This window comes from Capricornis sumatraensis, chromosome 4 (genome assembly GCF_032405125.1).
Source record: "Capricornis sumatraensis isolate serow.1 chromosome 4, serow.2, whole genome shotgun sequence".
Classification (NCBI taxonomy): domain Eukaryota; kingdom Metazoa; phylum Chordata; class Mammalia; order Artiodactyla; family Bovidae; genus Capricornis; species Capricornis sumatraensis.
In genome coordinates this window covers 93,479,460-93,505,177 of record NC_091072.1, presented here as the reverse complement: position 1 = coordinate 93,505,177, position 25,718 = coordinate 93,479,460, and the positions used below count along the sequence as shown (strand labels likewise).

At 43.1% G+C, this 25,718-nt stretch overlaps 1 protein-coding gene across 1 annotated transcript in view; it reads right to left on the bottom strand.

Annotated features, from left to right (window-relative positions):
* Window positions 1-221: 221 nt before the first annotated feature.
* GNS (glucosamine (N-acetyl)-6-sulfatase) overlaps window positions 222-25,718 on the bottom strand; it is a 48,197-nt gene continuing 22,700 nt past the window's right edge. Inside the window, exons 9-14 of the mRNA XM_068970123.1 lie at window positions 24,428-24,531; window positions 16,258-16,359; window positions 10,099-10,206; window positions 9,008-9,118; window positions 7,211-7,371; window positions 222-2,788 (exon numbers count right to left, since the gene is read on the bottom strand). Coding sequence (XP_068826224.1) covers window positions 2,710-2,788; window positions 7,211-7,371; window positions 9,008-9,118; window positions 10,099-10,206; window positions 16,258-16,359; window positions 24,428-24,531 — 665 coding nt within the window. The 3' untranslated portion in view covers window positions 222-2,709. The remainder of the gene's footprint in view (window positions 2,789-7,210; window positions 7,372-9,007; window positions 9,119-10,098; window positions 10,207-16,257; window positions 16,360-24,427; window positions 24,532-25,718) is intronic.

Here is a 25,718-nt window from a genome sequence, read left to right as displayed (position 1 = left end):
AAGAATTATCAGGAAGATTTTCTGCATGCTACTCATCAGGGACACATACATGAGCCTTCCAGGTAGGGACTAGTACCCCATGGAAACAGCCCATTTCCAGTACTAGGTGAGCCATTAAAACATTAAACAGTATATAATAACAACAAAGAGAGTCAAAATTACTACTTGTGGACTAAAACAAAGGACACATTTCCACTACAACAGAAATAAATTTTAATTCATTGAAAAGTGCAGCAGTGAACAGGGTCCTTCGAAGGGCACTTTCTAAGTCAAATGACTGAGATGACACAGAGCCAGGGCAGGAGAACTTCCAGGAACAGATGAGGCAAACACAGAAATTCACAAATTCAGTGGGACCTAAGTGGAGGTGAAACGAAAGAATTCCCACCTAGTTCCACTGGTGGACCAGTTTAAACACCCCTTTGCTGTCTCTTAATAAGGATCCTGGGACAATTTATCTTCTTCTGTTCAAATACTAATCCTTAGACACTTAAATTTAAGAACAGTTGGCAGACTACCCTAGTGTTGTTAATTAAAACATTTAGAAATAGCACCGCTGGTCGAATTCAAAGTTGCAGGGAATGTTATTGTATTTGCGGGAGAGCTTTGTGATAGGAAGTCTTATAAGGCAAAATCTTTATTCATCCCCAAGATCTCTGTTCATTCCTAGTAGTTACAGTTCTCTATTCTGAAGGGCACCTGGTCTTCTTAAAAGGGAAAATAAACCTCCAGTCAGTACAAGTGAGAGAAAAAAGGCAAGCCTCCTGCAGTGAGGCCCTTATACATAGTCTGAAGAATTTCAGTGCATTTTGTGGTCTGTTAGTCTATAAACTGAGGCTTCTTTATGAAAGATGATTTTAGCATAGATCCAGAGAATGAAGCCAGTCCAAGAGAAAAAAATTAGACCACTTAACAATGAGAGGTACAAAGAGGGCTTCAGTCCGTCCCCCTACCAACCCAACCCCAAATCTGCTGCATGAAAGAGCAGCTAGTTGATCTGAGTTACTCTCATGACCTCATCTGCTTTCAGGAAGCAGCATCATAAAGCTGAACAATACCACATCACAGTACAAGACCTCTTAAGAGCTGGTTTCTTTTTATTCGGGAATAATTGGTCAACTTTCATTAATGTGGAAACTGACTGATTAATGTTAAGAATCATAGAATAAAGCTGATACCCATACTCAACATTGTAGTTTGCTTTTAGTTACAAAACTGTTAGAATTTCTTTTCCTAAAACAGTTCAAACAGAAGTATTCATTTCTCTTGCCCATTTCACCTCTAAATACCACCATAGTTACTGGGATTGTGTAAAGGAATAAACCTAATGGCTATTAACCCAACATGGCAATCTGGGATTGTGACAGAAAGTTACTTATTATGGCCATGTGTTACAAAGTGCTTAAAGCTCAACCTAGGACCTTACATAAAGCTAAAATCACAACTGCCTGAGTTGGACAGATTATAAAGCACAGTTCCTCTTCTTACCTGCTGCCCCACCATCAACTAGCCTTCTTGTGAAGACAACATAAGAATGGGGATTAGTCTTTGAGCCAAGAGACAGAAATACAGGTGTTCTAAACAGTGACGAAACGTCAAAAAAATCTGATTTTGACAGAGAAATAGTAAACAAGGCCCAAATTGCACCAGACTCCAAAAACTCAGGAAGTTAGCTGAAAGGGAAGAAGCTAAGTAGTTGGTACTTTACATCAACTCTAAAATTCTTACATCTTATAACAAACAGAATGTCAGCAAAATGCAGAGGGAGTGTCACTTCACCTGTGGGCCTGGAACCCAGGCTCCTTGCTGGGCAGGCACTTACTATACCTAATTTATGGCCTTTCATCAACCCGAGAGCCCTACCTACAGAAGGCCCTCAGAACACACAACCTTCACCAACCCTTGGAAGTCCTTCTCTGCTGAAATACTTAACCCACTTTATCTTTCAGATCATAGAGGGGCGAAATTCCCTCAACAGCCCTGGTGTTAACTGGCTCACTATGTGAGCAGTCACTGGCAAGTAGATGTCTATCACCTTCAGTAACTACTTAGAATTAGCCTGTACCGAAAGCTTGCTATTGTTCTATTTCAATGAAGCACAAGCCCAGAACTCCCAAAAATGAACAGAGCTTGGTTGATAAGTTTTGAATTTGTGACCTTATCACATTGTGATGGTTATTATAAAAAGTGTATTTTTACTATCTAAAACCAGTGGTTTTTGTCTTTAATCAGGTGGTTCAGCTCTGATGGTGGTTCTTCAAGCCATGTGATATTGGTATTTTTGATAGTGAAGTGCTTAATCTGGAATGCTATGCAGGTCCCCTGATTTTAGGTCAAGCTGGATACCAAAAACATTTCCCACCCCCAGCAAAGCAGTGCCATTTATCTGAATGGATTTATAAGTCCAGATCACATGGGGACTAATTAAAAACTGTGGCCGCAGGACAAAAAGGGTTTGGTGAGAACAAAGATCTCAGGAGTATTGTCATCAGCTAAATAAAGGGACCAGGGACAGCCACTCCTGACACACAGGCAGAGTTCACAGTTTAACACATTGCACAAGGAAGTCAGCTGATTGGGTTGCTTTTTCAAACAGGACTTAAAGCCACTCCAGAAACCCTTCCAGGCGTGGTCTTGAAGACTAGCTACAGACACCTACTCCAATCACTTCATCAGAAAGAGGTGAGCAGAGATCCAACCGCACAGGTGCTACAGAAGGTGTTTTGAGAATCTTCGTGTCCTGACGCTGCCATGATTGCTGAACATGAGACGAGGGTCAAACCTATACCTGGGGACAGAAAAAGCATAAAACAATGTGGCATTAACCGCTGTGAGCCATTGAGTACTTCATTCAGAATATTAACTGGAAAGACTGGCAGGAGGGATTACAAAAGCAGCAACTAAATCACCAGAAGAGATCTAGTGGGAAAGTCTAGTACAAAGCAGGAGTACTTAGTAATTAAGAGCAATTCCATCCTGAGTCAGCGAGCACAAAATAATATAGTAAAAGTGGAGAAAAGAAAAACAGAAGTAAGGCAAATCTTGAAAGGTGTTAGGAGGAAAGGTTAAAGCTTTTTGGGGGAGGGAGGAACCCCTAAACTATAAAGCAGCCTGGTGCAAGAGTGCAGCTCTTGCTGAAAGCCCCTGCAGCATTTTCAAAGCCCTGTCTTCTTTTACGTTTTGACACACAGACTGTGGTGGGTAAGAGGTAAGGTATGCACTTCAGACAGGAGCTTGAGCCTGGCTTATGAACATAGGTACCTGAAGTCACTGACATCTCTGGCCACCAATAAAAGTGGAAGGCAATTCACATGAAGTATCTAGCACATAAAATCAATTCTGCCTGCTGATGCAGAAGATGTGGATTTGATCCCTGGGTCAGGAAGATCTCCTGGAGAAGGAAATGGCAACCCATTCCAGTCTTCTTGGCTGCAAAATCCCATGGACACAGGAGCCTGGCAGCCTCTAGTCCATGGGGTCACAGAAGAGTTGGACTCGACTTAGCAACTAAATAACAAAAGAATTTAAAAGCCACGTGGACTTTAAATAGCTTAAGCCAACATCAGCAAAGCCAGCATCAAGAATCTTAGCCCTAACCCTCCAGAATGTAAACAAGACACTTCGCAATGGTTAAAAAAAACAACTTCATGGAAGAAGGCATGAGAGAGTAAGGTGTTATTGAGACCATCTGGCTTATGTAAGTGGCTGAACCCCATTAAAGTCTCTATATAAACCTTAAGATTCTGCCAGGCAGGTGTGGAGATCTACTCATCTTGTGAACGCCCAAGACAAGCCTCTCATACAAGCAACCTGAGGCTTGTTCAGCCAAGATAATGTGTCCAAGATCAACGGCTGTTTTGAGGATGGAGACAAGAAGGCTGGGTAGAAAGATATGAACTTACATCTTCTCATGAAGACACAAAAATCACAACTAACTGCTAAACAACCATTGGCAACACCCCCCTAGCCCCCAAACTTATCAAAAAGATGTCCTACATCCAGAGACAAAGAAGCCACCACAAGGCAGTGTGGATGGGGGGAGGGGTTGAGACAGAATCATGTATATATATGGGCAAGTCCCTCTGCTGTTCACCTGAAACTATCACGACATTGTCAATTAGCCACACCCCAGTACCAAAAAAGAAAGCAAGCCACAACAAGACAGCAGGAGGGGTGCAACTGTGACAAAAGCAAACCCCACACCCATGGGTGGGTGACCCGCAAACTGGTCAACTATTTTATCACAGAGGTTCTCCCACCAGAGTGAAAGTTATGAGCACTACATCAGGCTCCCCAGCCAGGTGGTCTGGCATTGGGAGGAGGAGCTCCCGAAGCATTTGGCTTTGAAGGCCAGTGAGTTTAGACTGGGGGAGGAAAGAGAAACTCCACTCTTGGAAGATGCGGACAGTGTGCACCAGGACCAGGGGAAAAGCACTGTTTCCGTAAAGTCTGAGCCAGACCTACCTGCTGGTGTTGGAGGATGTCCTGTGGACGCAGGTGGGCAGCTGTGGCTCACTGTGGGGACACTGGCACTGGTGGTGGTAGTTCCGAGCAGTACTAGTCGACATGAGCCCTCCTGGAGGCTACCTTCTTACAAGACCTGGCCTCACCCAACAGCCTACAGGCTCCAGGGCTGGTATGCCTCAAGCCAGACAACCAAGAAGGTGGGAATACAACCCCTCCCATCAGCAGACAGGCTACCTAATGTCATCCTGAGCCCACAGCACCTTGCTAAACACAACCCATGACATGGCTCTGCCCACCAGAGGGACAAGATCTGGTGGAGTTGGACAGTGGGCCCAACTCCACGCCAACGGGCCCACACCAGTCTTCTCACCCGCTAGGAAGCCTGCAAAAGCCTCTCAGACTGGCCTCATTCACCAAGGGGCAGATAGCAGAAGCAAGAAGAACCACAGTCCTACAGGCTGTGGAACAGAAACTGCAACTAACTCTTCTAACAGAAAGGGGAGACCAGATGCAGCAGCAGAGGAATATGTCTCACACAAGGGAGCTCGATAAATTCCCAGAACAACGGACTGAGATAGACGGGCGACCTACTAAAGAACAGAGGCAGAGTTCCCATAGCAAACATTATCCAAGATCCTGGGGGAAAAATGGAGGTACAGAAATGCTTAAAAAAGAGACGATCTGAAGAAGAAACAAAGACGAACAAAAACCTGAAATGAAAAATACACTAGGAGAAATCAGTGACAGAATAGATGAGGCCAAAGAATGGTTAAGTGAGCTGAAAGACAGAATGATGGAAATCACTGCCTTGGAAAAGAATAAAGAAAAAAGAATAAAAAGAAATGAGGACAGTCTAAGAGACCTCTGGGACAACATTAAATGTACCAACATTATAGGGATCCCAGAAGGAGGAGAGAGAAAGGGCCTGAGAAAATATCTGGAAAGATAATAGCTGAAAAATTCCTCCATATGGGAAACAGTCTCTCAAGTCCAGGAAACACAGAGTCCCAGGCAGGATAAACTTAAGGAAGAACACACTGAGACACACATTAATCAAATTGGCAAAAATTAAAGAGAAGGTATTTTAAAAAAAAAACAAGGGAAAAACAACATATAACATACAACAGAATCCTCATAAGGTTGTTTTTAGAGCAGAAACACTGCAGGCCAGGAGGGAGTGGCATGATATATTAAAAGTGATGAAAAAGAAGAACCTAAAACCAAGAATACTCAGAAAGGCTCTCATTCAGCTCTGATGGTGAAATCTAAAGCTTTTAAGTTAGCCATCAAATCATAGGAGGAGAGAAAAAAGGAAAGGGGCGGGGGAAAGACCTACAAGACTGAAGCAAAAAATGGCAGCAAGAGCATACATATGCGTCAGTAATTAGCTCAAACACGAATGGATTAAATGCTCCAACCTAAAGAAACACAAAAACGACCCGTATATATGCTGACTACAAGAGAGCCACTTCATGTCTAGTGACGCCATTTCATGAAGCCACTTCATGTCCAGTCACTACACACACACACGTATCTATAGACTATAGTCACCATGGACACTCTGTCCAGTAACACATAGACTGAAAGTGAGGGGCTGGAAAAAAGTAGTCCATGCAAATGGAAATCAAAGGAAAGGTGGAGTAGCAATGCTCATATAAGACAAAACTGACTTAAAAAAAATAAGGACTCTTATATGAGACAAAGAAGGATCTTAGTTCCCTGACCAGGGACTGAAGCCACGGCCTCAGCGGTGAAACTGTGCAGTCCTAACCACTGGACAGCCAGGGATCCCCACCACCTGGTTTCAGTTTACTGGCTTCCAGGTCTCGGCTCTGCATGCCGTGCTTGAAAGCAAAGTGTTACATTTCTTTAACAAATAGTCTACAACCCCGTCTCTTTAGTCACATACATTCCTTACTAACTTGGATTGAAGATACCACTTCACGTGTTAGGTGGCTAAATAATTAAGTTACTAATTTTCATCAGCCTTGGATATCATTCTTTCCTCTTTCCTATAATCAGAATTTACGAACTGAAATAATTCTTTCCCAAAGAGAGTTTGATTTTTAATTTTATAATCAAGCCAAAAATGACAGGCGGCTTGCCACAGGCAGCTCAAAGGCATAAGGTGTTGTGAACCATGTTCCTGGTACAAAGTTACTATTTAAGAGGCATGAGAGTAGCAAGAACAGAAGTAACTTAGTAGGTGAGTTAAATGTCTTTCCAACCTTCATATATTGTAGTGGGCTTATTTATTCTGACATCTGAGAGTTCATACTTTCATTTTGTGTATTTAATATATTAAATTTACTGGCAAGTATTCAAGTTGCTATAATTGGGGCTTCTGAGGAATGAAAGGAAGGCAAGGCTCTGAGAAGCACTAGGACCAGGGTAGCCCTTGGTCAGCTTACATTAAAGCAGCCCCAGGTGTCACCAGAGCAATCAAGTGGTAACATGACAAGAACCACAGGCAGGAAGGGGAGCAAGAGCCCTGTGTGGTGGGGAGCAGGGCTGTGCCTCCAGCTAGAGCACCCACTGCCTGCGGAGAGCAAGAGTTTCAAGCAGCTCATTTTCTCAGCACAACTGGCTGCTGCACTGAGACCCAGCATTCCCCGTATAAAGCAGAACAGTGAGAAACAGCTCAGCTCAGAGCAGGAAGGACCCACTGGGCTCCCTCTGCCTCCAGGAACGGCAGGACTGCTGAAGACAACTGGGCAGTCATTGAGGACGATGGGAAACTTACCCGGGGTCAAAGACCCCTGGAGTGCGGCAGGTTGGTCCAGAGCAGGACTGTAACATCATCAGCCGATAGTTCATCTTTCCCAGAAGTTCTGGGTCTATGCTTTTAGCAATGTTATTGAGTTGGTGTGGGTCTGCAGTCAGGTTATAGACTTCTACGAACACCTACAGGGAATGAAAAGGTGGAGGAAAGAGAAGAGCAAGGGTTATTACATCTGAAGTACGCCTCATGTGAGTTATTTCTAAATGGAAAGAGAGGAGGTGGATTAAAAACCAAGGCCTGGGAGAATGGCATCTGGTCTCAAGATCCTCAAAGAGCCCTAGGGGACAGAGCAGACAGTGGACCATCTGTTCTGAGGGTTGAATTACTCTGAGTCTATGGCCCACGTGCTGGAAACGAGCCTCCAGCACCCCTGTGCCTTCAGGGAAAGTCAGGAGGGAAGAGCCTACCTTCTATAATTAAAGCAGAGAACAGAAGGCAGGACTGTCAAATGGCAAAGGCTCAGAAACTAGACTAAGTAATAAGGTTACCGAGTGAGACTTGATATCTGAAGTTTATCTTTGCCTTACAGTTGTGAAGATTCAAATGAGAACAGATATGAAAGGAACCCATCTTATAAAAATGTTAAGTTTTCCTATTTTAGATATATAACACCACCTGAGGAAAGATACATTATTTCTAAAATGAGATGCATCTAATAACACTATTTTCCCCTCCATCAGTACTTTGTTCTCCAAATTGGAGTTAATTGATAGGCTCAGAAGATGTAGATAAATTCTGCTTATAAAGGCTTCAAGTAGCTGCCCTTACACGGTCACTTATCAAGTGCAAGGGACTGAGTTTGAGGGAAGCTCTCTTGCTTGTTCTCTGAAGTGCTTATGACCTACAAGTAAATAGTGAGCGAGTCAATTTCTGAGAAACATGATGAGTACTGGCTCCATATGGCAAAATGTAGGCTGCCAGATGGCGTAGGTGTGCACTCGCTGATGAACAGCAGAAACAAGGGACTGGAGTGCGTGTGGTCCTCCAGATACTCCACACTGATCCGGGCTGGCCAAAAGCCCCCTTCCTCCAAGGATGCTGCCTTTAACCTGCTGATTCACGTGAGCAGCACTAGACTATGCTGTGCTAGGAACAGGAGGGTCTGAGCCAGCTGGTGGCCGGGAAGCTTTCTAGGAAAGGCCCCCGACTCCTTTCACCTCCACAGAAGTTCTTACCCTCACCCCAAACTATCAGGGGAGCAAACTGACCAGGCATGTAGCATTCTGAAAAAGTGAACTGTGTGTATTTCAAGTGTATGTGTGGAAGGTGGTGGAAGTAGAGAAAGCCCCACCCAGCAAGGTCAGTTAGAGAAGTCAAGTATGGCCCTGTGGAATTCTGTTTCCTTAACCAATGGAAACGTAAGTGTGAGTACAGATAAGAATTGGGAGATTGTGACTGACATACGTATACTACCATGGATAAACAGATAGCTAGTGGGAAGCTGCTGTATAGCACAGAGAGCTCAGCCTGGTGCTCTGTGATGACCCAGAGGGGTGGGATGAGGGAAGGGGAGGGAGGTTCAAGAGGACAGTGATATATGTATACACACACAGCTGATGCACTTCATGGTACAGCAGAAACTAACGCAATATTGTAAAGAACTACGCTGCTGCTGCTGCTGCTACAATTATACCTCAGTGAAAAAATAAACCCGATCTCCCCAAGGAACATTCCTGGAATTTCTCTTCTGCCACCAAGTCCAGCTAACAAAGCCCTGGCAATAGACACAAGGGGTGGAGGGGCAGTGGGCCGTCTTACCTCCTGGTCATCAAACTCGCAATATTGTAAGTTCCACAGTTCTGACATGGTCCTCACACAGGCATAGGTGTTATTATAGGCATCTTCACACACACAGTCAGGGAAACATTGCTGTAGGGACATTAAAAAAGTTAGCTGAAAAGCACCTTCAACAGTGACAAATGCTACTTGCATACAGCAGCAGCCAGGCTGGCTCAAGCCAGACATACAACTGGACAGAAATGAGGAAACTTTCCACAGAGAAGTAAATTGAAAACGGACGTGAGGCTCAGCTCCTACTAAAGGCTGACTCGATTAAGGAACATGAGGTGTGGCTGCTGTGTGTAGACTGCTGCCATCTCTGCCTGCTCATCTGCTGGGAATGAGTTCTAACGAGCCCCTGTAAACATACAGGTTGGTAAGGAGAAGAAATTAATACGCAGGTGAATCACTCTGCAGGTTATTTTAGGTACTTTCATCCTCAAGGCTTGGAGAAAGTCTGAAATTTTGTGGAATCATTTGCAGTAAGTTGTTTATGAGCACTCTTATCACCAAATAGGACTTGACTTTGATTCCATCAAGTTTTCCATACCATCTTTTGGTTGGGTTTTTACTATCTTTTAACATGTCAGTGTCAGCCTTCCATTTGGAGTTGACTCTATTACCCATTCTCTATAAAGAGTGGCTGATGTCGCTCATGTTCCCTCCATGACCAGTCTGGCTGCCACCAAATCAAGATGCTCATGCTGGCCCGGTTATAGGTGGAAACCCTGTCTCTCTGTTGGATGCCACTGATCACATCCCTAATGAAAAGTGGTACCACAGTTGGCATGGGTAGAAAAAAGGAAGGGGTCCTGATAAAGTAAGAAGGAGGGCAGATGTGTGAACTTGTTATAAAAACTGGAAGAATTCAAAGTGCCCGTTCTTGACAGTACGTCGGCAGATAATCATTTTCAGGATTACTTTTACCTTTGTTTACCTCCTAACCTCCCAGAGTCAAAGTGACAGGAGGACGACTCAGATTAACTGAGTTTCAGCACTTGGCACGTCTAAACCCGTGCCGGCTGTGCTGTCCGTGAGAAGGCGTCTAAGACAACTTGGGCCACACTCACAGACACTCCAGGACTCAGGGAAGGACACGTGGGGTCGGTGACGTTGCGGCCTTCTCCCTGATATTCCACCAGGACGTCTGATCGCCAAGTGAGATTACTGGCCCCTTTCTAGAAAGAAGAGCAAAAGTGGTTTCAGTGAGGCATCCAGAGTAGGATAAAATCACAATGTTATTCATTCTGCCACTCAAGGGGTCCTGGGAGTCAAAATGAACTGACTGTCCAGTAACTGAAGGGAATGACTAAAATGGAGGCATTTGAAGGCTGCCGAGTATCACATCCAGTTGTAGAGTCCTCACATGCTCTGTTGCTCAATCATGTCTGACTCTTTGTGACCCCATGGACTGTAGCCCACCAGGCTCCTCTGTCCATGGGATTCTCCAGGCAAGAATACTGGAGTGAGTTGCAATTTCCTCCTCCAGGGAATCTTCCCAACCCAGAGATTGAACCCATGTCTCCTGTGTCTCCTTGCATTGGCAGGTGGATTCTTTAGCACTGAGCCACCTGGGAAGCCCCTAAGATTCTCACAAGTGATGTCAAATGCTTTGCACATAGTTATTTCTCAGGACTACTCCTGTGAAGCAGGTCAGGAATGGAAACCAACGAATCGTGAAGCAAGAATCAAAATTGTATGGCAAGGTGCTGAAAGTTCAGATCAGAGTAAACAATACTGTCTATAAACTCCCTAAGAATTCGTCTAAGCTCATGCTGAGAAACTAAATATGGCTGGTAAGCTAAGGACTCTAACAGGGCTGAAGTACCTCTTGATGGTCAGAATGAAGATACCATACATATATAAACTCATTTCATTTTTGCTGCACATCAGTGGAGCAGAAGGAAAAGAGCAGAAGCGTTTGAAATGGGAACGTTTAAGACAGACACACAAATGGTGAAAGGGAGAGGGAGTTTGGGATCAAAAGGACAGTGTAAGGCCAGGATGGAAGCAGGACACCTGGTATATGGGTTCCTGATACCCAGCTTTCAGACAAGGAAGCAGTGCCAAGGCCGGTGGACAGGCAGGCTGGTACCGAACAGAAAAAGGTCCTGACAGCAGGCTGCCCGCTTGTACTACATAGAATGGCAGGTGACGAGAGGCTCTGGGGGTTTTGAACAAGAAAGTGACACAGTCAAGGCTGTGCTTTAGAAATGTAGCCCAGCAGCAGAATCTGACCTAGGCCAGGCTAGAAGGGGCTCCTAAGGGAATTCCCTGGTGATCAGTGGTTAGGACTTGGCACTGTAACTCCCAAGGGGTGTGTGTGTAGGGGGAGGGAGCTCTTAAAATGGTCTATAGTCATAGTAGTCAAAGTCTGGTTTATGGTCTATCAGCAACACCTGGGGGCTGCTTAGAAATGCACCATCTCAGGCCCTACTTTGGTCTTAAAGAGCCTGTCTACATTTTTAATAAGATCCTCGGCTGACTCATATGTACAGGAAAATTCGAGAAGCACTGCTCCATAAGAGTGGTGCTCAAAATGTGTCCCTAGCAGCTGGAACTGGTTACAAACTCAAATTCTTTATTCCCAGTGGGGGCGGGGAGCAGTCTGCACTTGAACCAGCCCCTCAGGCACTGCTGATGGGTGCTAGTGTGAGAACCACTACCCTGAGGACTTGAGTGGACCTATCTAGCCTGGTGACCACAGCAGGGGCGAGTGTGTGGTCTGCTCAAGGCTGTAGAGGGTCACAGCTGCTTGGAAAGGAGAGTCAGAGAGGAACTGATGTCCTCAGTCACTGTTCTACGAAGAAACCCGCACCATCTCGTGCAGATGAAGGTCACAGAAATCCTAAGCTACAGGAGACTTCAGCAGTCACCAACTCCCCTGTAAGAACCCATTCTGCCAATCCTGAGCCCTGGAAGCTGGGGGTCAGGGGAAGAGCTTATCTGTCAGACTTGAGTAGACCTCAAAACCCCACACTTAAATGTAAAAGTATACAGGGAGGAGAAGAGTGCCTGGAGGTCGAGAGCAGAGCTCTCCAACTTGGCTGCATATTAAAACCACTGTGGGGCCACGTCACATCTCCAATTAATCAGGCTTGCTGGGGCTGGGACCCAGGAGTCAGTATTTTTCTTTCCCAGGAGATACGAATGTGCCACCAAGTCTGAAACCAATGAAGGGGTCATTCAGTGTTTTCTGTCAAAGGCTAGACAGTATTTAGAGGCTGTGGCTACACAGTCTCTGTTTCCACTTCTCGATTCTGCTGTTGCAGCAGGAAAGTAGGCCGAGCAGCACACACAGATGACACAGGTGAGCACAGCTGTGTCCTGATCCAGTTTCATTTACAAAACCCCCAGGGTGGGCTGACTTGGCCCGCAGGGGTTTGCCACGCCCTCAACTACAGCAGCCCTGTCCAGCAGAACTTTCTGACTGAAATGTTCTGTGACTGTTGCCTGATACAAGGTGTTTGGAGCAATTGATATGTGGCTACTGCCACTGAGGAACTGAATTTCTCACTTTATTCTAGTTAAACCGTCACATGCAGCTAGTAGCTACCATATTAAGGCAGAGCCAGAGGTACGAGAGCCCTAATATGCCAGAGGTTTCCAAAGGACTAACCTTCAAAAGAACAAGGAAGATAGCCAGGTCCAGGGTGGCATTTACAAAACTGCAGAGAAATCAGCTATACACAGCATAATGATTTTATCCCTATAGTGTAGTGTTTTTTTTTTTCCTAACTAGAAATAAGATTAACAGTCTAAGATTTGTCTAGGAAGAGTGAAGAGATAAAAATTTCCCTCTATCTGATCCTATAGATTTATTGCAATTCCAGCTGAAGCCCAAAAAGCAATCTGAAAAGCTGTTTTTATAAAGTTTACATGGAAGATGGAAGAAAGATAACTGTCTTTTAAGATACCCTTAAGAACAACTCTTAAGAGACCCCTAATAACCCTAAGAGAGAAGTGTACCTACGCAAGGTTTAATTATACAGCTTTATAACAACACACTGGTTGAGGGATAGACAGATCTGTGGAACAGAAAAGACAATTGAGTATTTATAGAAAAAGAAATGAAGCTGAATTCCTGACTCCTACCATGCAAGAAAACCAATTCCAGATACATCAAAGACTCAAAGCTAAGAAGCAGAACTACAGAACTTCCAGAAGAAAATTTGGGAGAACTATTTTCTGACCTCAAGGTTCAAAAGTATTTTTATAAACAAGACACAAAGGACACTAAATCATCTCATAAAATGAGGTGCTTCACACACTCAACTCCTGCACTGTCATACCTTAATGCAGGGAAAAGACAAGTCACAAACAGGGGGAATATCATGGGCAAAAAGAATTTCACAAGGGAAGAAACACAAAAGACATACATGAAAGATGATTCACTGATCAAACACCCAACTGAAAAAACAAGCAAAGGATCTGAATAGACATCTCTCCCAAGAAGATATACATATGTCCAACACACACATGACAAGGTATGTTTGACACATGACAACAAATCAACATGATTAATCATTAGGAAAACGCAAATCAGAACCACAATGAGTCCCACTCATACCCACTAAGACACAGTAAAAAGATAACAGCAACTGCTGGCAAGGATGTAGAGAAACTGAATCCTTTCACACTGGTGGTGGAAATACACAGAACAGTGCCATCACTTTAGAAACAGTCTGGCAGCTCCTCAAAAGGTTAAACAGAAAAATCACCACATGGCCTAGCCATTCTACTAAGGGTACACTCAAGAGAATGGAAAACATTGGCTCACCCAAAAATCTATATACAAATGTTCACGGCAGTGTTACTCATAGAGTCAAACAGGGGAAACAATGCAAACTTCTACCAGCTGATGGCTGGATAAACACGTGGCTGGATAAATACGTGGAACACCACTGTTTAGTAACAAGAAGGAATGAAGGAATAACGTGTGTTACAATGAGGATGACCCCTGAAGACAGGCTCAGTGTTTTCAGCCAATCACGAGAGAGCACATGCTGTACGATTCCACGTACAGAGTTTTCAGCCAATCACGAGAGAGCACATGCTGTACGATTCCATTTACAGAAAATGGCCCCAGCAGACGGATCTACAGCGACAGAAAGCAGTGCCTGTCTGGTGCTAAGAGGGAGGCTGGAGCGACTGCTAGTGTATCTGGGGGTTTCTTTTTGGGGGTGATGAAAATGTTGTAAAGTTAGATTATATTGAAGTTGTACAACTCTGACTATATCAAAACCGAGTGAACTGTCAACTTTAAACTGGTGAATTGTATAGTAGGGGAATTAAGCTGTGAAAAAAGTGATTCATCTCATTAATAAAGAAATATACCATAGAACCAACTATAATTTTGTTGTTTTTTCACCCCTTAGATAGGCAAAAAATGAAGTAGTATGATAGTTTCATCTAGAGCAAAGGAATTCTCGCAAAGAGTCGGACACGACTGAGCAACTGAACTGAACTGAACTGGTGGAATATAAACTGATGATGATTTTGGACAATAACTTGGTGATATTTGTAGGAATGAAGATGTGAGGTTCCCAGGACCTTGGTTTGTGCACACATGCTCACTGGGAAACATGTATGAGAATGCCATGGCAGCACTGTGCCTAGAGCAAAACTACAACACCACAAATGTACACTGATAAAGAAATATGTAATTAATTTATAGTGATTATTAAATTGAGTAGTTATATAACGAAGTGGTGAAGCATTCCTTCTTCTGATGGAATATTAGGTACCAGTGAACAATATGGATCAATTTGCAAACAATGCTGAATTGGAAAAAAAGTCTTGATTACAGCTAACAGAATGTCATCTTTAGAGTGCAAAAAAAGATAGGTATTTTCCCCCCAAGACAGGTATGTTGTTTATGGCTACGTGCATGATAACTACTAAAAAAATAAAAGCCAGAGCGTAACAACCATAAAATTCAGAAAAGTGATAACTGGTAAGGGCAGGTAAGGGGTGGGATGGGGAGGAGTGCATAGGAAGACCCATCAGTATGGGGAGTATTTCAGTTCTTAAATGGGATGATGGGTTCATGGGTATTTCTTGTGTCTTATAACTTACATGAGTGACATGTATTCTCTTGGATGAGTCACACATCACCTAATAACTGTGACAGATTCATACAAATCAGTAAGAGTTGCCTATAATATAGAGTACTGACCTGTCACAGTTCTCTATGCCTAAACACATTCACATACATTTTTAATGAAAAAGAGATGCTGTCTGAAACCTCCTTTTCTCCCTGCAGTATGTGGCAGGCATCTTTCTAAGTCAATGTATACTTATGCACAGCATTTACTGTTGCTTTAATAGTCTTGTTTAATTTCACCACAGTGTGACCAATTCCCTACTGTATATTCAGGTTTTTAATTTTCTATTAATACTGTATGTAGGCTTTTTTTAAATTAAACTTTTTATTTTGTATTGGGGTACAGCTGATTAACAATGTTGTGATGGTTCCAGGTGAATATTACATGTAGTTCTTTATAGTTAGCATTGTGCAGTGCTAGACACAGTAGGTACTCAAATAATTCTTGAACGAATTTTGTTCTCTTAAGAGTAAATTCCCAGATGGATCTGCTTGACGTGTGTATTTTGAAGTGATGGGTCTTATTAAATTAGCCTACTGATAGCTTATACTGATTACACTTCAGTGAACAGAGTCTGAGTAGTTTTAATTTTTCTCAGACTTCTGTAATTACCAGGTATTAATCTTTTTCATCTTTGCCAGTTCTACAGGCAATAGGGGCCTCCTTCAGTTAAGCCTTTCTTTGATCAGCATTGAAGCAATCTTTTTGCACTGACTCTGGTCATTAATTCCTCTGAGAATTGATTAGTTACTTCTTTTGCCCATTTTTATACTGGGATATTAATTTTTGCTTTTAAGAACTCATCTATTAGGATTAGCTACCCTTTTTCAAATATGCTGCAAATATTATCTCAATTTGTTACCTGTCTTTGTGTATGATGGGGCTTTTGGGGGAAGAAGGAGAAAAGGAAGGATACAGAACTCTGTTTTTCTGTGTCTAGTCTTTTTTAAAGAAAGCTCCTTCTCATTACAGATATGAGAAAAACTGTATTCTCTGCTTCCCAAATTTAATAGTTTTAAGATTTAAAGGGTCTCCCCTGAAGATTTAAAATTTAACTCTACTTATACAACCTGGAATTTACTTCAGTCTTGGCTCAGAGCTGATTGAGGGCTTTATACTCACCAAAATGGGCAAAAAAGACATCCCATCCATCTGGGTCTTATTCAGGCTATAGCCCGCAATGTCCAAAATAGTAGGGCCCAAGTCAATGTTGGCAACGAGCATCTGAGAGAGAAAGAAACGATAAATTGACTCGGAACACAGCTGGTCTCACTTTCCTCTTCCATCTACACTAGAGTTCTCTTTCCCCAAACCCATCCATGAAACAAGCAGCACTTTCTATTATCTTTTGCACAACCCATACTTCCTATCACATATATTCAAATATAACTATGACAATTTAAGATATAAAACATACAGCCTTATAAAGTTTATAATACAGGCCCCCTGGGAAGTTATGTTTATTTTACACACACAGTTATCGACCAAAACATTTTTCAAGATTCCTTTAGGATTGCCTTGAGTCTGTTATGAATGACAAGAAATATGTCAGGCTACTTGTACACAAGTGTTTTCCAACTTGATTATTCTCACTAGTTCACTACTTGACTTCAAATTGACTCCTGACATTTTTGAAAGGCTCAAAGGTTGAATGCTTGTCACCCATTAGGGCATCCACCTTTTAAATACTTTTTCAAAGTGACAACATGGCTAAAAATATTTGCAGTAGGCTTTGGAGAGTGCAGAAAATTTATCTCAACAATGCATCAGTAAGTTTCCTTAATGAGCACAAAACCTGGATGTTTAAAAAAAAAAATCCTAGAAATTAAAGATACTGTGTAGCATTTATTCCTTGACATATCTCCTTGATTTACTGGATAATTCTCCTTCTGTACACAATATCTCTACTAGGTCTCAACCAGAATAGTTCAATAGAGGACAGAACAGAAGTCATATGTGTAACTTAAAATTGTCTAGTGACCACCCTAGTGGCTCAGACAGTAAAGAATTTGCCTGCGATGCAGGAGACCTGGGTTCTATCCCTGGGTTGGGAAGATCCCCTGGAGAAGGAAATGGCTACCCACTCCAGTATTCTTGCCTGGGAAATACCACAGATGAGAGGAGCCTGATGGGCTACAGTTCATGGGATAGCATAGAGTTGGACATGATTGAGCAACTAACACTCTCACTTTCAATAATCACACTGAAGTAGAAAAAAAAAGGTAAAATTCATTGCAAATGTTTAACTATAACTATTTAACATATAAGCAATACAAAAGAAAATGATGAGACTTTACTTTATAAAAAATTTTGAACCAATTATTTGAAATCTGGTGTTCTGCATCTCAGTCTGGACTATCCTATATATGTTCTGCCTCAACAACAACATGAACTTTTGTAGCAGAGGGTATAGGTCTAGAAGTCACATGGTCACAGGCTAGAAAAAGCCTTGGAATGATGAGACAATCCAGGGAAATGAAAGGAACTAATGTTCACTAAGCACCTACTCTGGGCCAGTTCCTAACGCATATCCTCATTTAAGCCTCGCTACGATTCTAGGAGCTTCCCTGGTGGCTTGGGGGTAAAGAACCCCCCTGCCAATGCAGGGGATGCAGGTTCAGCCCTTGGGTGGGGAAGATCCCCTGCAGAAGGAAACGGCAACCCACTCCAGTATTCTTATCTGGGAAATCCCATGGACAGAGGAGCCGGGCGGGTTACAGTCCATGGGGTCGCAAAGAATCAGACACGACTTAGGGACTGAGCATGCACGCACCATCCTAGGAAGCAGTATTTCCCCCATTTTACAGATGAGGAAATGAAAGAGAAGTAACTGAAGCAAAGTCAGCAGCCTGTAACTGGAAAAGCTGTCATTTACTAGAAATAAATACCAGTCAAGAAAACTGTAGAGAAAACTCAGATCGTCTCAGGAGAAGCCAAGAGGGGATTAAAGAAAACAAACTAACTAATCCTGCTACTTTTCATTTAAAAGCAAACCCAAGAGTGCAGACACAAAAGGCAAGAAGACATCTTCTGAGTAGCAGCCAGGTTTCCTGGCTCCTGGAGAAGGACTGATGATTCCTGGAGGGCACAGTGATCTACATATCCTGGCTCTGAATCATTAGTATAACTCTGCAGCTGTTGGAAATTAACCTTCAGCAGCAGGCAACTCAGGAAAAGCAATCCATGTTAGTGAGGATAAAAAACACAAAAACTATGTCTCTGGGGATTACACAAGACCTGGTTCCAAGTCCCCCCGGTCGACTGAGCAGCTTAGGAGACTGTCAACAAGAGTGAGCATGAATGTGAGAGAGACCATGGCAGGAAAGGACAGACAAGCAGAGATGCCACCTTCAGAATCAGACAAATGCAACAAGGCTTCAAAATGTGACTGCCTGGCATATTTTCAATGATGTCCAGAACATGAACGAAACCAGTCCCACAGGTATTATTAACATGTCCAAGGCACCAAAATAATGAAACGGACAGACATAAAACAGTGACTGCCCAGCTCAGTAAAAATGGCCTCTCCAGCCATCAGCTAGGGGTGGAAATGCCCTCTAGTGGCAGTCTGCTGTGTGTATGTGTGGGGAGGGGTGTGGGGGGATGGGGAGATGGGGGCTGGGGCGGGGAGGTCTGCAAGATCCGGAACAAACCAAGTCGCTAAGATTCGGCACAAGTACCATAAACACATGCCCAGGACGCTTTCTTTCCAAGTGTCTACATAATCATATCTTCCCTACAAATGATGGAGTTTTGTTTGACTAAGAAGCAGAGTCTCAAAATTAGCATATAATGTTAGGAGATGGGAGACTTCTAGTAGATACCAAGTGTAATTGAAGAATTTGAGAGAATTATACCTCTCTCTGGTTTTTATACAGCCAGGAATTACAATGGATACTGTGAGCCCATCACCATAAGGGTGCCTAGAAATATCAGCATTTCAAGTTTCTAAAATGGTAGTGCTTTTATCACTGAGTGTAAACCTAAAGATTCATTTATGCATTGGAACAGAAAAGGCTCTGACAAGACCAAGTAGATCAGTCCATAAATCACAGCCTCACAATTTATTTGGGAATGGTCCTAGGATTTAAGTATATAGACATTTTGATCAAATAAAAGGCCCTAAAAAACTGAGGCATGAGATAGAGGGACATCTTGTCTTGAACCTGCTTATTTTTTAGGTCTAGAAACTACCTAAAAGAATAAGGGCTCCCAGAAGGACTTCGAACAGACATTTAAGCCCTGATGTTAAAAGAGTTCATATAAGGCTTTCAGAAGAAGACTGGAAGCACACCAGATAGCACCCCAAATCCACCTAGTGAGCAGCACTGAAAGCGGAGAACTCTACACATCTTGGGCTGCTTCACCTCGATCGGCTCCTCATCCCCCACTTCCCTAACAAGGAGAAAGCTGGGATGAGACCTAGTAACACTAGAGAATTCACACTTAGCATCTTTCCAATTTCACATGGGGAAACCAAGGCTTAGTGTAACCAAAGTCTTAAAGCCAGTCAGCGGTCTTCCTAACTCCCTGTTCAGTTCGGTGCCCCTGAATCATGCTATGTCATTTCCATTTTCCTACCAACATTTTCCTTTCTTAAAGCCCTTTTGAAGAACTTCCACCACCAAATCTAAAGCTAGGTTAATGTCTAGCCAGAGAAGAAGACCTCAACAGCCAGTGCTTGGCATCTGCCCATACCACCTGCCCCTGCTCTCCTCAACAGCCAACGCAAAGCTAAACCCACTGCTCAAATGTGCCCTGTTCTGGCCACCAGGCTGTTGCCGGCTCAGCTCACCACCCTGTGACCCTCACACAGAACCTGCACTGAGACAACTGCGCTGCCAGCAGAGGATGAATCAGCTACCATCGCTGACACTGTGTTAGATGGAAGCTGGAAATTTCATACTTCTCACACCACAACTGTCAGCACAGAATGTCGTAAACCATGGTGTTTTTCTTTTGTTGGCTGTACTGCACGGCTTGTGGGATCTTACTGCCCTGACCTGGGATGGAACCCAGGCCCTTGACAGTGAAAGCACCAAGTACTAACCACCGGACCACCAGGGAATTCCCCCAAACCCATGGATTTCTGAGAACAATTAACTTTCAGACTTGGTTCTGCCACTTACTGTGTAACCTTGGTAATATCCATTCACACAACTTGGATGTCCACCATTGTATGTTAAGGGCTAGGTGTTCTTTTTTTCATTGAAGTACAGCTGACTTAGCATGTTAATTTCTGCTGTAAAGTGATTCAGTTATACAAATACAGAGATACATTTATTTAAAAATATTCTTTTCCATTATGGTTTATCATAGGATATTGAATGTAGTTCCCTAGACTACATAATAGGACCTTTAAAAATTGTTTTGTTTTATATTGGAGCATAGTTAACAATGTTGTATTAGTTTCAGGGGTACAGCAAAGTGATTCAGTTATACAAATACGTGTATCTATTCTTTTTCAAATTCTTTTCCCATTTAGGTTATTACAGAACATTGAGGAGAGGTCCCTGTGCTATACAGTGGGTCCTTGTTTATTCACTGCATAAGCAATTGCTTACATCTGCTAATTCCAAACTCCCACTAAGGGCTGGGTAGTCTAAGGTTGGATAATACCTCTCAAGTAGGGACTCCTGGAGTCAAAAAGACAAACTTAGTCAGGTGTGTTAAGTGTGAGGCCAGCTGGGAACCTGGGAAAGGCACTCACTCTCTGTGGGGTAGGTATCTACCTTGATGTCCCAGAGGAGAGCCCTAAACCAAAGCCCCAGAGGACATTAACTTAGCCGGGTGAAAGGGGCATGAGGTGGGCATGCAGACAGAAGCGGCCAGCTGCGCAGAGGTAAGGGGGTGAGAGAGACGTCTGGTCGGGGTAGGAAGTGAAAGGGGTTCAGCACAACTGCCGCCTTCTGCCCTTGGACCAGCTGAGCTCATTCTCCTCCCTGCGCCTTTACAGGCACTGTCCCGCTGCTGAGGACGCCCTCCCACAGATCTCAGCATGACTGAAGCCTTCTGAGACCTGAGGCTCTGCCTAAATGCCTCAGAGGCGTTCGCTGATGAATGCAGCTCAAGTATGTGGCTCCCCCTGACACGGGGAGTTAAGGATTAGCCTTCCAATGACAGCCGTTGCTGTGACTCCCAGGCTCCTCGTGTAGCGCACTGGCACAGGAAGATACCTGTCTGAACCGCAGTCATGGCTGAGTGTATGAATTCTGGTTAAGCGTACATCAGCCAGACTGCCAGAGTTCAAATGCAGGGCTCTGCTATTCTTTAGCTACACCGTCTTGGGCAAATCACTGAACCTCAGTTTCCTCATCTATAAAATGGGGATAACTGTATTCATATCTCAAAAGGCTGTGAAGGTTAAGTGAGTTGATACAGGCAGTAACACTTGGAACAGCACCTGTTGCATCCTAAGTATTCAATAAAGGTTATTATTGTTGAAATGGCTTCGTAGGACCTGGTTTCACTTAAATGACTTACAGAAGGTGAAGTTTCTGATTTTAACATTTAGTGCCACTGTCAACTTGAGGAAAAAAGGAACAGTCTGTTCCCTGGGCAGCTGGCTGACATCTGTGCTCATCAGCCTCCCTCCTTGCACAGACGTAGTCCCAATAGCCCTCTTCCTGGGACACGCACATGGCTACAGATGTGCCTCCTCAAAACACTCCCAACACCCAGAAGAAGCTTTTATGGTTGAATGGTCTTCCAATCTTGCCCATCTCTCTTGAAAGGAGATGTCCATTTAGAGGTTAATGGATTTGTAGTGGAAAGTGACTGGCTTTAGAAATGTGGGTCTTGAGAGGAAAAGAAAATTCAGAAGGCAATTACGAAGGCCACTTTAAGTTTCTGAGACAATTTTAACAGAATTCCAATCAAGAGCATTGTGAAAGGAAACAAGTAAATTGCAGACATTTAAACACAGTAAACATTAAACCCTCAAATTAAATTCAAGTACCCAGAATACCTAGAAATGCTTGCCTATCTTCCAATTTTAGCTTAAATGATCCATTTTCTTGTTTTTTGTTTGTCTCTCTCTCAGAGCTGGGACTGAAATTGTGCTATCCAGGAAGACGGTAAACGTAACTGGTAGAGCCTATCAATTCTTCTCTCTCAAGGTTAGACCAAAGAGTTTGGATCAAGGTGCCCATCATCTGCCTCAGTATTAAAACCAGATGGAAATGGTAACAGAAGAATAATGTGATCCTTTATGATAGTTTTAGGAAAGAGAATCGGTAAAGCAGAAAGGCATTAGTAAGGGAAGAGTCCCACAGAGAGGGACTAAATTCTCAGAAGACAAGCTTTCTGTAGCCTTATATGCAGAGGGAGCTGAGACCAGGAGGACATCAGCCGGGAATACCTGGGAGCAGGCTGGAATGGAGAATCAGAATCTGCATGTCAACAAGGCCCCCAGGGGATGCGCACACACAAGAAGCCTGAAGAGCCTGGCTCTACAGGGCTGTGGGCTCCAGCCTGGGCTGCCTCTCAAGAGTCACTATGAACTGGAGGGAAAAAAAAGCAGAGACAGGGTTTCTAGTCCAGTCCAAGTGATTCAATCCAAAACTTTCTGGATGTTGAGCCTTTCACTTTCAGGAGGTAGTTTTAAAGAGCACCCTGGGGAAGTGCAGTCACCATGAGACAAGCGAAAGCTATTCATGCTGATGTGATACGTATACAAGGGGAAAATACAGCGAAGAGTGGGTGGCCAGCAGTTTACCGTTAGTATATGTCAGATAGTGAAAGACAAATACTGTAAGATATCACTTATTTGTGAAATCTAGCAAATACAACCGGAGAAGGCAATGGCACCCCACTCCAGTACTCTTGCCTGGAAAATCCCATGGATGGAGGAGCCTGGTAGGCTGCAGTCCATGGGGTCGCTAAGAGTTGGACACGACTGAGAGACTTCACTTTCACTTTTCACTTTCATGCATTGGAAAAGGAAATGGCAACCCATTCCAGTGTTCTTGCCTGGAGAATCCCAGGGACGGGGGAGCCTGGTGGGCTGCCTTCTAAGGGGTCGCACAGAGTCGGACACGACTGAAGTGACTTAGCAGTAGTAGCAGCAAATACAACAAACTACCAGATATAACAAAAGATGGATATGGAGAACAGATACAGACACAGAGAACAAACTAGTGGTTACCAAAGGGGAGATGGGATGGGGAGGAGAAATACAGGAATGGAAGGTTAAAAGGTTCAAAGTATTAGTTGTAAAATAAGCTACATGGATATACAGTACGACACAGGATATACTGAAAAGCCTCTTGATGAAAGTGAAAGTGGAGAGTGAAAAAGTTGGCTTAAAGCTCAACATTCAGAAAACGAAGATCATAGCATCTGGTCCCGTCACTTCATGGGAAATAGATGGGGAAACAGTGGAAACAGTGTCAGACTTTATTTTGCGGGGCTCCAAAATCACTGCAGATGGTGACTGCAGCCATGAAATTAAAAGACGCTTACTCCTTGGAAGAAAAATTATGACCAACCTAGATAGCATATTCAAAAGCAGAGACATTACTTTGCCAACAAAGGTCCATCTAGTCAAGGCTATGGTTTTTCCAGTGCTCATGTATGGATGTGAGAGTTAGACTGTGAAGAAAGCTGAGTGCCAAAGAATTGATGCTTTTGAACTGTGGTGTTGGAGAAGACTCTTGAGAGTCCCTTGGACTGCAAGGAGATCCAACCAGTCCATTCTGAAGGAGATCAGCCCCGGGTATTCTTTGGAAGGAATGATGCTAAAGCTGAAACTCCAGTACTTTGGCTACCTCATGCAAAGAGTTGACTCACTGGAAAAGACTTTGATGCTGGGAGGGTTTGGGGGCAGGAGGAGAAGGGGACGACAGAGGATGAGATGGCTGGATGGCATCAGTGACTCAATGGACATGAGTCTGAGTGAACTCTGGGAGTTGGTGATGGACAGGGAGGCCTGGCATGCTGCGATTCATGGGGTCGCAAAGAGTCCGACGCGACTGAGCGACTGAACTGAACTGAACAGGATATACAGCCAATATTTACAAATAACTCAATGGAGCATGGTCTTTAAAAACTGTGAATCATTATACTGTATACCTGAACTTACAGAATATGGTACATCAAGTATACTTCAATTAAAAAGAAAGAAATAAGAATCACTGTTTGCAAAGCTTACAAATACACTTGTAAAATCTTAAGCCAATCAGCCTTTATCCTCAAAGGAGGAGAAACAGAATAGGTCTCCTCTTGGGAGGAAAAGCTTCCTTTTCTCAGGCAAATTCTACCTGTATACAGCATCACCGTATCAGGAACCTACCTTGCTTGTCTGATTTGGTTTGATCCCAGGCCCTCGAACCAATAGTGGAACTTTGATATCAAATTCATACAGCTGTCTTTTGTCTATTGGCAAAGAAAACTGTCCTGGGAAAAAAAAATGCATAGGGTAAAGATGGAGCCAAGATAGAAACGTCTCTCATGCACGCATGCATTCAATCAATAGTAAAAATAAAAAATAGCCTTTTTTTTTTTTTTTTACTAATTATGGTGTTATAGCGAAGAGCTTAAATCCCCCAAGGTCCCTAATTATTACAAGGCAGGAAACAATGAGCTCATCTTCTTTAAATAAATGTCCAGAGGAACTCCCTGGCTTTAAATAGGCAAATACAACAAAAGGAATGACTAGGAAGTACTGAAGCACAAATATCCATGATTTATGTATGATACTCCACCTGATCACAACTGAATGAAGTTAGTCTAAATGCTGTTAAATAAAGGAACAAAACCATTTATCCAGCCTTTCTTGAATAAACTGTACCTCAAGATAACCAAACAGTTGATGAGGCAAATTTCCTGAGGAATTCCAGCTAGTTAAGTTCAAAAGGAAGGACAGAGTTATGAAGTCGTATTTTGCAGTTTCTGAGGGAACTGATTTACGCACAACCATCAATGGAAGTTTCAGCCACAAGAGGTTCACAGGAGGAGCTCAGGTTGGTACCGCATGAGCCATCAATCAGAAACAGCATCTCTAAAGTGAGGCAACCATACACCCAGGCTTCATGATGTGAAGCAGTAAGAAGTACACAGCAGCATCAGTAAGAAAGCATTCTTGTTGGAAAACACGCATTTCTATTAAGACTCTCGATCTAACTATCAATCTATAGAAAATGCTGAGTATAGATAAACAAGTTATCACATATGCAATTAGCCATATCTAGAATGTGATACTCTAAAGGACAAAAGACCAGTTTCTCCGATAAATGAGTGGCAAAAGACAGCCTTACGACACACAAAAAGTAAAGGTAGCGTGTGGATTTTATGTAGGTTCTGATACGTAATCAACTAATCAGATGCACAATCAAGTGTTGACGTATGGAATCACCATGTCTGGAGTGCCTTCAGAAACTTCTAGCTAAAAAAGAAACATGCAGAAGGAATGAGGAATTCAAAAGACTGGCCCTGTGTCACTGAAAATTAAAGCTAGACAACGAAGGTTAATTTACTAGTCTTTACTTCGACTTGAAAAATATTCATAGTAACACATGAAATGCCTAATCAATCTGCTCCTGTGCAAATATCAAATTAATTACCTTCAAGTTTAGGAAATTTAA